We start from the raw sequence: 15,908 nt of genomic DNA, 5'->3' as shown, positions 1-15,908 counted from the left end.
CCTGTAAAGTTCTGTAGGGAACAGTGTTCTGCAGGTTCAGAGTTGCTTGCTCAGTGTCAGACCATTCTCACTGATCCCTTGACATTGATCCCAGGTGAACAGCATGCTGATCAACCTACCATATAGCACCAATGACAGCAAGATCTCCATATACCGGAGGGGGCAGGAAGCAGTGGTCCAGACTGACTTCGGTCTCACCGTCGCCTTTGACTGGCAGAGCCGGATCACTGTCACTGCTCCAAGCACCTACGCTGGAGCCGTGTGCGGTCTCTGTGGGAACTTCAACGGGGACAAGAGTGATGAGTTGACCACGAGGGGTGGCACATTGGCCCCAAACCCAACGGTCTTTGGGCAGAGCTGGAAGGTGAAGGATATCCCCGGCTGTGTGGAGGTTGCCAAGGACGAGTGCTCAGATCTAGAGGCTGTTGAGAGAAGCCAAAGAGGAATGAATGGGGAGTGTGGGATCCTCCTAGACAAGAGCGGCCCCTTCCGAGAGTGTCACAGCAAAGTCGACCCCGAGGGCTACTTCCAAGACTGCGTGTACGACTATTGCTTCTTCAAAGGCCAACAAGCTGTGATATGCCAGCTTATCACCAGCTATGCCACAGCCTGCCATGCTGCTGGGGTGACTATCTATGCCTGGAGGACCAACTCCTTCTGCAGTAAGTGGAAGCAGCTTGGGACCATCTTCTGCGATGAAAGTTAATGCACGAGGGAAAGAAAACAGGGTGTTTGCTCAAGGGAAAGACAAGTTGGTTGGTTTTCAGGGAAGGGGATATGAGATGTTTCTGCCCTAGGGGGTGCGGGCTCTGATCCAGCCCCAGAGTTAGGGGACTAGCCAGCTCAGGGTGGGCATGTGAGAGGATATGGGGATTTTTCCCCTAGGGGCACAAGCTCTGATCAGACACCAAGACGGCAACTGACTGGCTCAGGGGCAGGGAATTGGAATTCAGGGCCTGTCATTTGGAGGATGCGAATTCCCCCTGCCTGAGAGTGAGAAGTTGACTCAGTGTGGGATGTCCAGGGAATGGGATATGGGTCCTGTATTTCGTGAGCATGTGAATCTCATGCAGGTCCTTATTGGACAAATGAGCCTGTCACAGAGCTCACGGTAATAACTGGAACTAAATACCCCTGAGTTGCCAGTGTCAAAAGGGGTCAAGAGGTGAACAGACCATGGAGACTGAACTCTCCTCTGACAAGGGTCCAACAATGACATACTGGCAAGGCAAAATATGACAGAAGTTTTCCCGGCAGCTTCCTATACTGCACCCAACTGACTCCATTCTCCAGGGCTGTCATCAGGCTCCTTTCTCCAGCCCTTACATTGTTACGTAGTTCAGAATCTATATAGTTTTCTTTTATGGGATGCTAATGTCTTGTTATTTCAATGGCAGGTCCCTCCTGTGCCCAAAACAGCCACTATGAGGTCTGTGCCCGGGGCTGCCAGTCGACCTGCAGCAGCCTCTACGCCCCAGTTCAGTGCTCGAGCCAGTGCTGGGAAGGCTGCGTGTGTGATGAGGGCTTTGTGCTCAGCGGTGATGAGTGCGTCCCTATATCCCAATGTGGATGTGGCTACATGGGATTTTATTATAAGGCTGGGGAGACCTTCCACCCAACATGCCAGGAGCAGTGTGTGTGTCAGGCCCGTGGAGACGTGGTGTGTAAGGGGTTGTCCTGCCGCCCTAATGAGGAGTGCAAGTTGGTGAATGGCATCCAGAAATGCCAGCCTGTCGGATCTGCAACATGTTCTGCTGCCGGGGACCCCCACTACCTCTCCTTTGATGGGGTCGCCTTCGATTTCCAAGGCACCTGCACCTACATCCTGACCAAGAGCTGCGCCAACACCGGGAACCTAACATCCTTTGCCGTAAAGGCGGAGAATGTGCCCTGGGGCAATGGGAAGGTGTCTGTCACCAGGCTGGTGTCTGTGGAGGTCTATGGGCTCACGCTCACCCTGCTGCAGAACAGGAAAGGACTTGTCATGGTAAGTCCCGCTCAAGATGTTCCCATGGGGCTGAACCCTGCAATAGGGCAACCCCACCGATGTGGCAATGCAAAGGGCACTTGTGTCTTGGGTCACTCATAAGGAGCATGTGGGCAGGAGGGGTCCAATACCAGGATCTGATCCTGACCTTATTGGCACCAGTACCAATCCAGAGACATCCCGCTGAAGAAAGCAGAATCCGCTCTGGATTTCTCTGGGACAAGTGAGATCGGAATCCAGCCCTCAGCTCATTGCGCTCAGTGGGTGATTGCAGAGTAAGGCCAGGAACTGAGATCAGAATCGGGCCTGATGCCATTGCACTGAACGAGGTGACCCTGGATTTACCTTGGGGTCAATGAGAGCGGAAATGGCCATAACTTAATTGAATTTCAGTGGAGTCACTACAGATTTGCCCAGGTGTCACCGAGACCCTATCTTGTACCCATTGCCCACCCTATAGCATCCACTCCCCCGGCTCACAGGGAATGGTCCGTCTCTTTCAGGTGGACGGGGTGTCTCACAACCTCCCTGTGGTTGTGGCCGATGGGCAGCTCCAAGCATATCAGCACGGTGGGAACGTGCTCGTGCAAACAGACTTTGGCCTCACCGTGAGCTACGACCTGGTTTACCACGCCAGAGTCACCGTCCCAGGGAACTACCGGGGCCAGACGTGCGGCCTGTGCGGGAACTACAACGGGCGTCGGGACGACGAGTTCCTGCTTCCCGATGGCAGAGCGGCCCCTAACGTGGCAGCATTCGGTTCCGCCTGGAAAGTCCCAATCCCGGGAGCGGCCTGTGAGGACGGATGTGCCGGGAACAGCTGCCCGGTCTGCAAGGAGACAAGGAAGGACTTCTTCAAACAGCGCAACTACTGCGGGCTGCTCACGGCCCCGATGGCCCTTCGCCGCCTGCCACAGCACAGTCAGCCCCACTGTGTATTTCAACAACTGCCTGTATGATCTGTGCCTGGGCAACGGAGAGTCCCAGGTCCTGTGCCAGAGCATCTACAGCTACCGTCACAGCCTGCCAAGAGGCCGGGTCACCATCCAGCCCTGGAGGAACGCCTCCTTCTGCCGTAAGTGCCATGATGCTGGTGTAGCACAAGGGGCCTGTCTCACTCGCTCTCCCTCCCTCGGGGGGCGGGGACAGCAATTCTAGGTATCTCATACCAGGCCTCTGGGCTTCTTCAGAGACTCCTTTGGGTGGGATCCAACAAACTTCATGTTTCCCGTTATAAAGGTGACCTGCTCCTCTCGTCCCTGTTAGATTCTCCTCTCCTCATGTCTGTCCCTCTAAGCTGTGGGTTGAGATCCCTCCAGCCATCAATTACTTCTCTCTCTGCTTTAGCTCCGCGCTGCCCGGCCAACAGTCACTACGAGCCGTGCGCCGACCTCTGCACCACCACCTGTGCCAGGATCACGACGACGCCAGGAAGTGCCCAGACACCTGCGCCGAAGGCTGCCAGTGCGACGATGGCTTCCTCTTTGACGGCCAGGACTGCGTGGCTCTGCAGAGCTGTGGGTGCTTCAACAAGGGGCTATATTACAAGGTACCAGGCCCCTGCTGGGTATTAACTCCTATCCGTTCGCTTCTTCCACCCCCTGCTCTCATCGGCCATGTTGGATCAGACCGTTGTCACTTGCCAATGGCAATAGATGAATCTCTGTAGAAAGACAAAAGGCACTAATGGCGCAAGGCTGGTTGCATGACCCGTGTGTCTGGAAGGGCAGTGGAGTGTAGTGGTTAGAGCAGGGAGCTGGAGTCACGACTCCTCTGGTCTCTCCCCAGCTCTGGGAAGGCAGTAGTGCCTAGTGGAGTAGAGCAGGCGCGGGCTGGGAGATAAGATGCTCTGTTCTAGTCGCAGATATGGCCTCCACGTAACTGAACATCTCCGCACTGAAAAACTACATTTCCCCGGACTACATTGTGTTATTTCTCTTTTTGCAAACAGCCTAATGAGACGGTTCTGACCAACAAGTGCCGGCAAAACTGCACCTGCATTCCTGCCCAAGGGGTGATCTGTGAAGCTCACAGCTGCGCCAGCGATGAAACCTGTCAGATCAGAGATGGAGTCATGCAATGCATCAACATAGGTGAAAGAGAGTGCAAGAGTTAAACAAGAGGAGAGGTGAACGTAGAGACAGAGTCATTAGAGCAGACTCAATGGAGTTAGAACAGTTGAGGAGTGGGCACAGAGTAGAGTTTCCATCCTTAGATCTAGGAAGAGAGTGGGGTCTAGTGGTTAGAGCAGGGGTCTATGATCCAGAACTCCTGGGTTCTATTCACTGCCCTACCCCTGCCCCTCCCAGGTTACCTAGTAGGTTCTCTGGGTTGGAGCTGATGGGCTGGAGGCAGGATATGTCAAATCAGGTCATTGATTCTCTCCTGGGCTTTGGACCTGGTATGTCACCGTCAAGAGGTAAAGAAAAGTATCCTCCAGGCCTGCGGCTTTTGGTCAAATGTTGAGGTCCTTACTCTAGCTATTTACTTAATCCTACTCGGCAGAGCTTCTACGGAAGCCGAAGAAATTTCTTCTTCATCATCCAGTGAGCCGGGATATGTGGACCTGGTCTCTGGCCTGTAGGAAATTGTCTCTCAGTGACTCCTCTCCGGATGGCCCATCTCCGAATGGTTTTGATGGGCCAGCGGGTTCTGGTGGGTAACTGGGCCTGTGCTGAACTGAGCTCCCCTGCCCCCTAGCCCTCACTCATGGACTGCTGGATTTCTCTCCTTTCAGATCCCTGCAAAGAGCTGACATGTCGGGCCAAGGAGACGTGCAAGATCGAGAACGACCGTGCGATGTGTGTTCCCGACTTCATTGGAACCTGCTGGGGCTGGGGGACCCGCACTATCACACTTTCGATGGGCTGAACTTCAACTTCCAGGGGACCTGCACCTACACCCTGGCCAAGTACTGCGGGACCGACCCCACCCTGGTGCCCTTCACCATCGATGAGAAGAACGACAACAGGGGGGGCAACCAGGCTGTCTCCTACGTGCGCCTGACCAACATCTACGTTTACGGATACAACATCTCCATCCATAAGAAAGAAGTTGGGAAATCAGAGTGAGTAAAAAGTGCAGAAATGATCAGAAAGGTTACATTTAGAATAAAAATATCTCCTATCTGTACTCCATGCCCATACACATCTATCTATCTATCTGTCTATCTGTCTATCTATCTGTCTATCCTTCCCCATACATATGCATCAATCCCAGGACTAATCTCTCTATCCATCTTTCAGGATACACATCTATCCCTCCCTCTGTTTGTCCCCACAGACATCTCTCTTTCTCTCCATCCACCCATACGCCTCTATCCATTTCTCAATCTATCACCAGACACATCTGCTTTTTCTCCATCTATCCGTCACCCGTCGCCATACATATCTATCTATCTATCGAATCTCTCTCTCTCTCTCTTTGGTTTTGTACTGCCGCCATCACCATAGTATCCAACCATCATCTATGTAACATATTTTGACAAGAGTAAACTCCCTGCTCAAATCCACGGAGCTTCTGGCTTTTTCTCCTCTTTTAGGGGTAGAGAAATCTCTGCTTGATGTAGGATATTGTGGTGAATTAGACGGGTTTCAAGCTGTGAGTATCATTGTCGTTATGGTGGAGAAGCTTTATTAAAGGGGAGGGTCTTCCAGCATTTCCTAAGGTTGGTCAGACTCTGTATTTATCTAATCTGCACTGGAAATTCATTCTCAGATCCCCGGAGAGAGAACATTTTATCCCTGAGGACTCAAATGCTTAATTCTGGGCTTTTCTAATCTTTATTGTCCAGAGGAGCAGAAACTCTTGTAATAGGTGAGATGAAAAGAGAAATAACCATTGGTTTTTTCCTCCTATCTCTAGATCAATGACGTGACCACCAGCTTGCGGTGACCCTTGAAGACGGTAAAATCAAGCTCTACCAGAGCGGTTTCAATGCTATCCTGCAGACAGACTTTGGTCTGCAGGTGTCGTATGACTGGAATTGGCACCTGATCATCACCCTCCCCAGCAGCTATTATGGGGCCATGGGCGGCCTATGTGGGAACTTCAACCAAAACCATGGAGATGACATGACGTCACCCAACGGTACCAGGGTCTCCTCCATTGTGGAATGGGCCAAGAGCTGGAAAGTCAAAGACCGGGACACCTTCTGTTGGGATGTTTGCAAAGGAACATGCCAACGTGCGATGAGAGGAAGCAGAAGATCTATGGGGCAACGAATACTGTGGTTTGATCAGCAACGCACCAGGAGGGCCCTTCAGAGAGTGTCACTCCAAAGTGAGCCCGGAGGACATTTTTTGACAGCTGCATCTATGATGTGTGTCTGAACGGGGGAGCCAAGAACATCCTGTGCAAGCGCTGGAGGCCTACGCAGCCATCTGCAAGAAACAGGGCATCACCATCTATGACTGGAGGACACCATCCGGCTGTGGTGAGCTCTGTGCTTTGGTTTCTTGATTGACAAAAGCAGCAGTTAGACGACCAATTTTAAATAGAGGTGTCCTCTCAAACCATCCACCTATGAACTACTTCTTCGCTCCTGTAGCCCAGCACAGACACAGGAATATTTGTATGAAACACTGTCCCTGAACGCTATCCAGTGCAAGAATGACAGCAGCAAAATAAACCTGAGAAAGGTTTCTGAAGTGTAAGGGGCAAAGCCAGCGTAAGTCATGTTCCTGGATTATCTAGCAGGGAATGTGACATCAAACACACCCTGCCCCTCACTAAAGTACAAACTTCATTAAGGCCTTCAAATACCCCCACCCCCAAACTCTCCAAACCTCATCATCAGAAGCAAGCTCCCCACAGCCCAGGAAACACCACCTTAAAGAAGCACCAGGCTCTACCAGAACAACAGATGCAAAACCTGCAGACAGATACTGCTACAATGGTCAGCACTTCCCACAACACATCTTTCAAGATCCAGGAGTCCTACACACGTGGTGTACCTCATCCAGTGCACTGAATGCTCCAACAACAGCTAACTGGTTGAAACAAGACAATCTCTACACTCTCAAATGAACTCAAACAGAAAAGTGATAAAAGACAAAAACACCATAACACCACCTAGTGAACAGTTTTTACAAAGCGTTCACTCTATATCTGACCTATCCATCCTCATCCTTAAAGGAAACCTGAACAACACCAGAGACCTTAAATTCATAACTTTGCTAGGAACTAAAAATCATGGACTGAACAGAGACAGTGGATTTATGGCTTATCACAACAATCTGTAATCCACTAACCCTCTCTTTTTGTCCTATGACTATAGAGGTGTTAACAGGCCACTCTAACTTGCATGGTCCCTTAAAATACGTGCTAACTACTTATGCTAAATAATTTGTTCTATATTGTATTTAGCTGTGACACTCTGAATACCTTTCCCAGACCCGAAAAGAGCCCTGTGTAGCTCAAAGGCTTGTTTCTTTCACCAACAGAAGTTGGCCCAATAACAAATATTACCTTGCCCACCTTCTCCGAACAATTCCAGTGAATTCCTGCAGTGGGGTCAGATACACTATTTCTGCTATGTCCTTTTTGAGACCAGGTAATAGGAACAGATCAATGTGTCAGATTCACAACCCTGATGAAAGGGTTGTAATTTGCACTTTCTGCGCTGGTGAAGATGTATCATAGTATTATATAAATGGGATTATAATATTTTCCTTATTAATTTCTACTTTCAGATTCTTCCCCCCCCCTTTTTTTAAATGGGTTCTGTGGATGGGAGGGAAAAACAGAGCAGGAAGTGCAGCTTTACATATAGACGTGAAGAAATCATGTCTGCCTAGAAAGACTTAATTTGCTCAGTGCTTAAGTTTAGTTGGAATTTGGATCTCTGTGTCTCCATATATCAACACAACAAACATAAAGTGCACGGCCTCCGGGGACCCTCACTACACCACCTTTGATGGGAAAAAGTACGATTTCATGGCACCTGCATCTACCAGCTGGCTGGGTCTGTTCCGAGGACCCCACGCTCACCCCGTTCAACATCAAGGTGAGAATACAACCGCGGCAGCAAGGCCGTGTCCTACACCAAAGCGGTGACTTGGAGTGTACGGAACAGAAAGACCTCACTCGTCAGCCAGCAATATCCCGCAAGATCAAGGTAGGGACGGAGAGCACCAGGACTACTCGGGGAGCTGTGAGCAGGATTCCTGTTGATACTTGCCCCTGATTTCTCTCCCACTTGCAGAAATGAGACCTGCATCAATTGTACATCGAGCTGGCGGTGGGTGTACGGGGAGTAACTAAGTGCCCCTTTGTGAATAAGGTACGCGCAGGATTTTCTTTGCCAGAGTGCCGCTATGCCAATGTAACTGCTGTGCAAGTACCTCAGTCGTGTAGGGTGGGATCGGGTCCGATTCCCCACAGGAATGGAACAATTCACACGCAGCTGAATCTGGCCCATTGACTCCAAAGGAATAACAGCCCTAAAAGCTTCCTCCACCAAAGTACTTGACCCTGACTTCTGTTGCACAAAGGCTTTTTCCAGGTATCTGACAGCAAGAGTTGGAGTCAATTGTATTTACACTGCCCAAGGGATGTGAGAAGTCTTACGGCTGCTCACAAATCAACCCACTAATGTGGCACAACAGAACTGCAGATATGTAGTGCTTCAGTGAAGATGCTACCCATTGCATGGAAGGAGTTCTCCCATTGATGTGCAAGCCACCCCACAAGAGACACTAGCTAAGTTACGGAGAATTCTCCCGTTGAGCTAGCAATGTCTACACCAGGAGTTAGGTCATTTAACTGCATCGGTCAAGGAGGGGGGAGTTTCCGCAGCGCCGGACAATAGTGATACTGACCTAATTTACCAAGTGCAGAGGGCCTTAGTGTAACTGGCAATTCAGAACCATTCCCAATCAGATGGATACAGTCTTTGTAGAACAATGTCCTGCAAAGCTACTCTCATCGCTAGGCCCCGCTCCCCAATCAGAGCTGGGGATAGACCCCAGGAGTCGTGGCTCCCAGCCCCCGTGCTCCAACCACTGCCCTCCCAGAGTTGAGGATAGGGCCCAGAAATCCTGATTCCCATCCCCCACTGCTCTAACCCACCAGACCCCACTCCTCTCACAGAACTGAGGCTAGAACCCAGGAGTCCTTGCTCCCAGCCTCCCCTGCTCTAAGATGTTAGGTCCCACCCTCTTCTTTCCCTTTCCCTCGCTTCCCCTCCTCTCCCCGAGCCAGGGATAGAGTCCAGGAGTCCTGGATCCCCACCTTCTGCCGGCAGTATTCATTCAACATTAATCCCGGGCCCTGCTGCGTCTGTTCCAGGTGGACGGTGTCTTTGTGGCCCTGCCTTTCTATCATGAGGAGAAGCTACAGGCCTATGTCAGCGGAGCCCAAGTCCTCATCAAGACCGCCTTCGCTCTGACGGTGACCTTCGATGGGAGCAGCCTGGTCCGGGTCACTGTGCCAAACACCTACACCAACGCCCTCTGCGGACTGTGTGGTGACAACAACCAAACTGCCAGTGATGACCTGACCATGAGGAACGGGAGACGGGCAGCCAATGCCATCCAGTTTGCAGAGAGCTGGAAGGTGGGGGAGGTCCCAGGGTGCTCGGACAACTGTACCGGGAAGTGCCTGGTCTGCAGTGAGGCTCAGAGACAACCCTACAAGGGAGCTGGGTACTGTGGGGTCATCACCAGAGGGAACGGGCCATTCAGAGAGTGCCATGAGGTCATCGACCCAGCCCCCTTCTTCGACGACTGCGTCTTTGATACCTGCCAGTACAAGGGTCATCGTGATGCTCTCTGCAGCGCGATCAGCGCCTACGTGACGGCTTGCCAGGCTGGGGGCATCCAGATAAAGCAGTGGAGATCGACCTCATTCTGCAGTAAGTGTCACCTCTAGAATCTGCTTTAAGGACTGGCTAGACTGCATTTGCAGCACCCTCTGCAGAGGGCTCAGAACGGCTCTGCTGTGTGTCTCTGGCCTTATACACCTATCATCTCGCAGCAGTGTAGCCAACCGTAAAGGTCACCTACTGAGCTTTGCTTCAACTTCATGCTGTAGCAATGTAATTCTGTCCCCTTGCTGGCACCTGTCTCCCGGGGGTTGGAAATACTTTGCAGACACTAGTCATCCTTCCCATCAGGGTCAGGAAAACGGACACAGAAAGAACTAGAGCAAGTTTCTCAGAGTCACAGGGGAAGCCAATGGCAGAACCCAGCTATCCTGACTCCCAGTCCTCCATCACTAAACAATACACAGCAGCCCACTCCAGAATTTGGGACTCAATTTGGAACACGTCCCCTTGTCTGCAGCTGTAACCACTAGACCAAACGTCCCTCCAAGAGTCAGAAAGAAAGCCCCAGCGTCCTGGCTCCCAGCCCTTCTGTGTCTAAGCTACTAGATCCTAATCCCTTCCCAGACCTGGCAATACACTCAGCAACCCTGATTGCAAGCCCTCCAGCTCATCAGTCCTGAGTTCCAGTCTCCCCTGCTCTTAACCACTAGATGCCACTTTCCCTCCCCAAAGCCAATGATAGAGCCCAGCAGTGCTGGCTCCCAGCCCTCCCCGCTCTAACCTAGTAGACCCCACTTCCCTCCCTGAACCATGACTAGAAGCCAGGAGTTTTGGCTCCCAATTCTCCTGAAGAACACTATCGTTTGTAAGTGAATACCTCCCTTTTCTTCCGGTTGTGCCTTAATCTTAAGAAGCTTCTTCTCATCTCTCTGTATGTTCCCTCTTATCTTCTCCTGCACGACGCCAACCTGCCCCATGCAACTCCCACATATGGCCGAGCCTCTGTGGAAGGCTGCCCTGCCACCTCCGGCCTCATCGCGCCGACCGCTGCAACGTGCCCCCTGTGCCCGAAGGGTGTTTCTGCGACGCCGGGTTCTCTGAGTGGAGAACTGCTGCGTCCGCCGTCGCACAGTGCGGGCTGTGTGCACCAGGGCAGGGTCTACGGGAAGGGAGAGGTGATCTACACAAGGCGTCCTGCCGGGAGCAGTGCCAGTGGCAAGACCAACGGGTGGTGCAGTGTGGGAGGTGGCTCGTGTGCAGCCAAACGAGCTGTGCAAAGGGGTGGATGGGGTACGGAAATGCCACCTGTTCGGATTCCGCCAACCGTGTTTCTGCCTGGGACCCCACTACCTTCCTCCTTCGATGGGGTGGCTCGATTCCAAGGCACCTGCTCTACATCTGGCCAAGACTGCGCTGACGAGGGAACCTGACGTCCTTCTCCGTGAAGGTGAGAACAAGCTCTGGGGCAACGGCAGAGGTTGTCTGTCACCAAGCTGGTGTCCTGTGGCAGGTCTAATGGCTCACGCTCACCCTGCCTGCAGAACAGGAGGGGCTCGTAATGGTAAGTTTCCCCTGCTAAACGATGTTCCATGGGGGTGGAACCTTGCAATAAGGGCAACCCCACCAGATGTGGCAATGCAAAGGGCACTTGTGTCTTGGGTCACTCATAAGGAAGCATGTGGGGCAGAGGGGTCCAATACCACGATCTGAGTCCTAGACCTTATTGCACCAGTACCAATCAGAGGACATCCCGCTGAGAAGAGCAGAATCGCTCTGGAGGTTTTCTCTGGGATCAAGTAGATCGATCCAGCCCCTCAAGCGCATGCGCTGCAGTGGGTGATTGCAGAGTAAGGCCAGCGGAACTGAGCATCAGAATTGGCCTGATGCCATTGCACTGAAAACGAGGCCTGACACTGGATTTACCTTGGGGTCAAATGAGAGCGGCAAATAGGCCAATGAACTAATGATCAGAGTGGAGTCACCTACAGATTTGCCCAGCGTGTCACCGGGAACCGCATCTTGTTACCCTTCCCGGCACGGGGTCCCGATAGCATGGCCATCCAGCGGCCCACGTAGGGGAGAATGGTGCGTCTCTTTCAAGGTGGACGGTGTCTCACACTCGCCTGTGGTTGTGGGGCCAGATGGGCAGCTCGCGCAAGCTATCAGCACCGGTGGGGAGAGACGTGCTCGTGGGCAAACAGCACACTATCCTGGCGCCACCGTGACTACGACAGTGTGGTTTAACCACGCCGGGAGAGTCACCGTCCAGGGAAGATGAGGGAAACCCGAGCCAGACGTGCGGCCTGTGCGGGAACACACGGAGCGTCGGGACGACGAGTCCTGCTCCCGCGATGGCAGGGCGGCCCTAACGTGGGAGATTCGGTTGACCCGGCCTAGCGAAACGTCCGCAATCCCGGAGCGGGCCTGTGAGGACGGATGTGCCGGGAACAGCTGCCCAGGCTGCAGGCGACAAGGAAGGACTTCGCTTCAAACAGCAAACTACCTGCGGCTGCCACGCCCCGATGGCCCCTGGCGCCGCCTGCCACAGCACAGTCAGGCCCACTGGTCGTATTTCAACAACTGCCTGTATAGATCTGTGCCTGGGCAACGGCAGAGTCCCGAGGTCCGGTGACAGACGATCTACAGCTAGGTCACAAGCCTGCAACGAGGCCCGGGTCCACCATCCCACCCCTGGAGGAACGCCTCCTTGCTGCCGTAAGGCCATGAATGCTGGTGTAGGCACAAGGGCCTGTCTCATCGCCTCCCGCTCCTCGGAGGGGCGGGGACAGCAATTTAAGGTGATCTCATGACCAGGCCTCTGCGGCTCTTCAGCAGACTCCTTTGGGTGGATCCCACAACCTCAGTGTTCCGCTTAATAAAAGTGACCTGTGCTCCTAAACAATCGCCAGTAGCATTCCTCCGTCACCCTCCTATTCCATGAGCGCCTTGGTCCTCTAGTTTCTGTGAGGTTGAGAGCGCGCGTTCCACCAACATTATGGAACTTCATCTACTCGCTTAGCGCCAGACTGCCAGATCGTGTCAACTAGTGAACTGTTACGAGGATGCGCCGGCTTACTGACAGCGACCTTGTAGCCAGGGCATTATACAGACGCTCAGGAGTCGCCCGAACAAACACTGCGCCGAAGGCTGCAGTGGTCGACCGATGGCTTCACTCTGGGCACGGGCGCAGGACTAGCGGGCCTCGTGCGAGCTCAGGGTGCTTGCTCACAGGGCTAGATTACAAAGCGTACCCGCAGACTCCAGCTGCGGGGTGAGCTTACCGTAATCCGTTCGCACTTCTTCCACCCCGTGACTCTCGGCCATGTTGAGATCAACCGTTTGTAACTTGCCAGAGGGCATATAGATGAATTCTCGTATGAAAGTCACAAAGCGCACTATTGCGCGAAGGCTGGAGTTGCATGACCCGTGCTTGTCTGGAAGCGGCAGTGCGCCATGGGAGTGGCTATAGGCAAGGGAGCTGTGGAGTCATTCGAACTCCTGGGCTCTTCCCCAGCTCTGCGAGAGGCAGTACGCTCGGCGAAATGTACTTGGTAAGGCAAGGCAGCGTCGCGAGCGATGGGAGAATGAGGATGCTCCTGTTCTTACGGTTCGGCGCGATGGATGTGGAGCCCCGCACGTGAAGGCTGAACGCACTTCCGGCACTAGACAACGACATTGTTCCCGGACGTCACAGGTGTTCTTTTCTCTTGCACAGCCTACATGAACGGTTCTGTAGCTTACCAAGTGCGGCACACAGGCTGACACGCTGAGCATTCGTGGCCCCAAGGTGATCGGTGGATAGCTGCACAGCTGCGCAGCGAGAAACCGTAGATCAGAGATGGGTCATGCAGAGGCATACAACATAGGTGAAAGAGAGCAAGAGATTATCGAGAGAGGAGAGGTTGAACGAGAGCCAACGAGTCATTAGTACAGACCAATGGAGTGAGAAAGGTTGAGGAGCGGCACAGAGGTTGACGCTTTGGCCACGACTACACTTATCAAGATCTAGGAAGGCAGAGTAGAGGTCTCAGAGATCGGTTAGATTATGCAGGAGTCATGATGCCTCGCACAGACACTGGTTCGGCACTGGCACTCGCGGCCGATTCACCATCGACCTCCCAGCGCTCTACTTCCTAGTACGGTGGGCTCTGGGTTGCCGCCAGCTGATGGGCTGGGAGGGCAGATATGTCAAATCAGGTCATTGGATCTCCTGGGACTTTCGACCTGGTACCCCTGGTCACGGTTCTGTGGGGCAACATGGGGCATAAAAACTGATATTTCATCGCGCATCCGGAAGGCCTACAACGGCTTTGGGTAGGACACGCGGCCCTCCCTTCCGCGTATAACCTGCGCGCCCTGGTGCTAAATCAACAGCGTGCACTGTGCAACGATACGGGACACCCGGTGTGTCCACACTCGGAGGAAACCCGGCTGCGCAGGATACACCTTTCGCGCTACACGGGCACTGGCACCGCCCGCGCCGAGAGAGGGCAGTGGCAGAGTGCTGAGAGCATTCTCACAGACCGAGAGATGCGAGTCTTGCGAGGGCAGGGGACAAGCTCTGGCACAGAAAGTTATATCCGACTGGACATTCACATGCATCAGTCCAAGTGAGCGCAGAGAAAGGATCTATTTGTGGTAAAATTCGGCACAGAGCCGGCAATCTAATAAGGGGCGGTACGTACGAAACTTTAGCTGTTGTAGGACTCACAGAGAATTGGTGGTGCACTATCAACTGCCTGTGGCTTAAAAGTCATGGTTCCACGAGGGACAGTGGGCGTCTACTAGCGGAGAGCGGGGAGGGAGCTGGGAGCAGCATGGCTTGCTCGTAGACTGGCTTTGGGAGGGAAATCGGCCATCTAGCTGGTCTAACGAGTGCAGGGAGACCTGAACTCAGGACTTGATGAGCTGGAGGGCTTTTGCAATCCAGGGTTGCTGGGAGTGTATTGCCAGCCGGGAGGGATTAGATCTAAGTAGCTTACAACACAGAAGGCTGGGAGCCAGGACGCTGGGCGTTTTCTTTCTGACTCTTGAGGGACGTTTGGTCTAGGGTTTAAAGCGAGACAGGGGACTTTCCAAATGAGTCCAAATCTGGAGTGGCTGCTGTGTATGCTGCTGATAGGAGGACTGGGATCAGATAAGCTGGTTCGCCATGGCTCCTGGACTCTGAGAAACTGCTCTAGTTCTTATGTGTCCGTTTCCTGACCCTGAGGGAAGGGATGACTAGGTCTGCAAAGTATTGCAACCCCCGGGAGACAGGTGCCGTCATGGGACGATATACTGTGCTACAGCATGAGTGGGAAGCAAATGCCAGTAGGGGTGACCTTTGACGGTGGCTACACTGCTGCGAGATGATAGGTGTATAAGGCATGAGCACACACAGACAGAGCCGTTTGAGACCCTCTGCAGAGGTGGCTGCAAAGGGCCAGTCCGAGCCAGTCCTTAAAGCAGATTCTAGAGGTGGCACTCTATACTGAAAAGAATGAGGTCGATTTCCCCACGCTTTATCTGGATGCCCCAGCCTGGCAAGCCGTCACGTGGCGCTGATTCGGCGCCAGAAGCAGCAACCGAATGACCTTGTACTTGGCAGTATCAAGACCGGCGTCGAAGAAGGGGGCTGGTCGAGACCTCTAATGGCATCTCTGGAATGGCCCGTTCCTCTGGTGATGACCCGACGCGCCCCTTGTAGGTTGTCTCTAGAGCCACACTGCAGACCCAGGCACTTCTCCGTACAGTGTGTAGCGAACCCTGGGACCCCCCCACCTTCAGCTTCGTCAAACTGGGATGGCACCTGGCTGCCCGTCTCCGTTCCTCTGGTCAGGCTCATCCACTGGCATTTGTGTAGTGCACAACACCCGTCCGCAGAGGGCGTTGGTGTAGGTGTTTTGGCACAGTGGACCGGACAACCAGGAGCTGCTCCCTCGAGCCTCACCGTCAGAGCGAGAAGCGGTCTGATTGAGGAATTGGGCTCCGACCTGTAGCTTCTCTATGAAGAAAGGCAGGGCCACAAAGACCCGGCCACGCTGGACAGACCAGCAGGCCGGGATTAATGTTGATGAACTAGCGCCGGGCAAGAAGGAGCGGAGCTCAGGACTCCTGACTCGCATCCGGGCTCGGGAGAGGACGGGAAGCGAAGGAGAGGGAAAAAAGAGG

General features: G+C 53.3%; 1 protein-coding gene across 1 annotated transcript in view; it reads left to right on the top strand.

Annotated features, from left to right (window-relative positions):
- Positions 1 to 15,908, top strand: part of LOC116831157 (IgGFc-binding protein-like) — a 124,223-nt gene that overhangs the window by 82,939 nt on the left and 25,376 nt on the right. Inside the window, 12 exon segments of the mRNA XM_075070687.1 lie at positions 95 to 662; positions 1,398 to 1,987; positions 2,491 to 2,882; positions 2,884 to 3,062; positions 3,335 to 3,411; positions 3,414 to 3,536; positions 3,939 to 4,090; positions 4,725 to 5,054; positions 5,781 to 5,803; positions 5,891 to 6,076; positions 7,945 to 8,105; positions 9,278 to 9,842. Coding sequence (XP_074926788.1) covers positions 95 to 662; positions 1,398 to 1,987; positions 2,491 to 2,882; positions 2,884 to 3,062; positions 3,335 to 3,411; positions 3,414 to 3,536; positions 3,939 to 4,090; positions 4,725 to 5,054; positions 5,781 to 5,803; positions 5,891 to 6,076; positions 7,945 to 8,105; positions 9,278 to 9,842 — 3,346 coding nt within the window.

The sequence above is a fragment of the Chelonoidis abingdonii genome, chromosome 11, assembly GCF_003597395.2.
Source record: "Chelonoidis abingdonii isolate Lonesome George chromosome 11, CheloAbing_2.0, whole genome shotgun sequence".
NCBI lineage: Eukaryota > Metazoa > Chordata > Testudines > Testudinidae > Chelonoidis > Chelonoidis abingdonii.
Note: the sequence above shows the minus strand (reverse complement) of the source record. Positions and strands in the feature narration are given on the sequence as shown.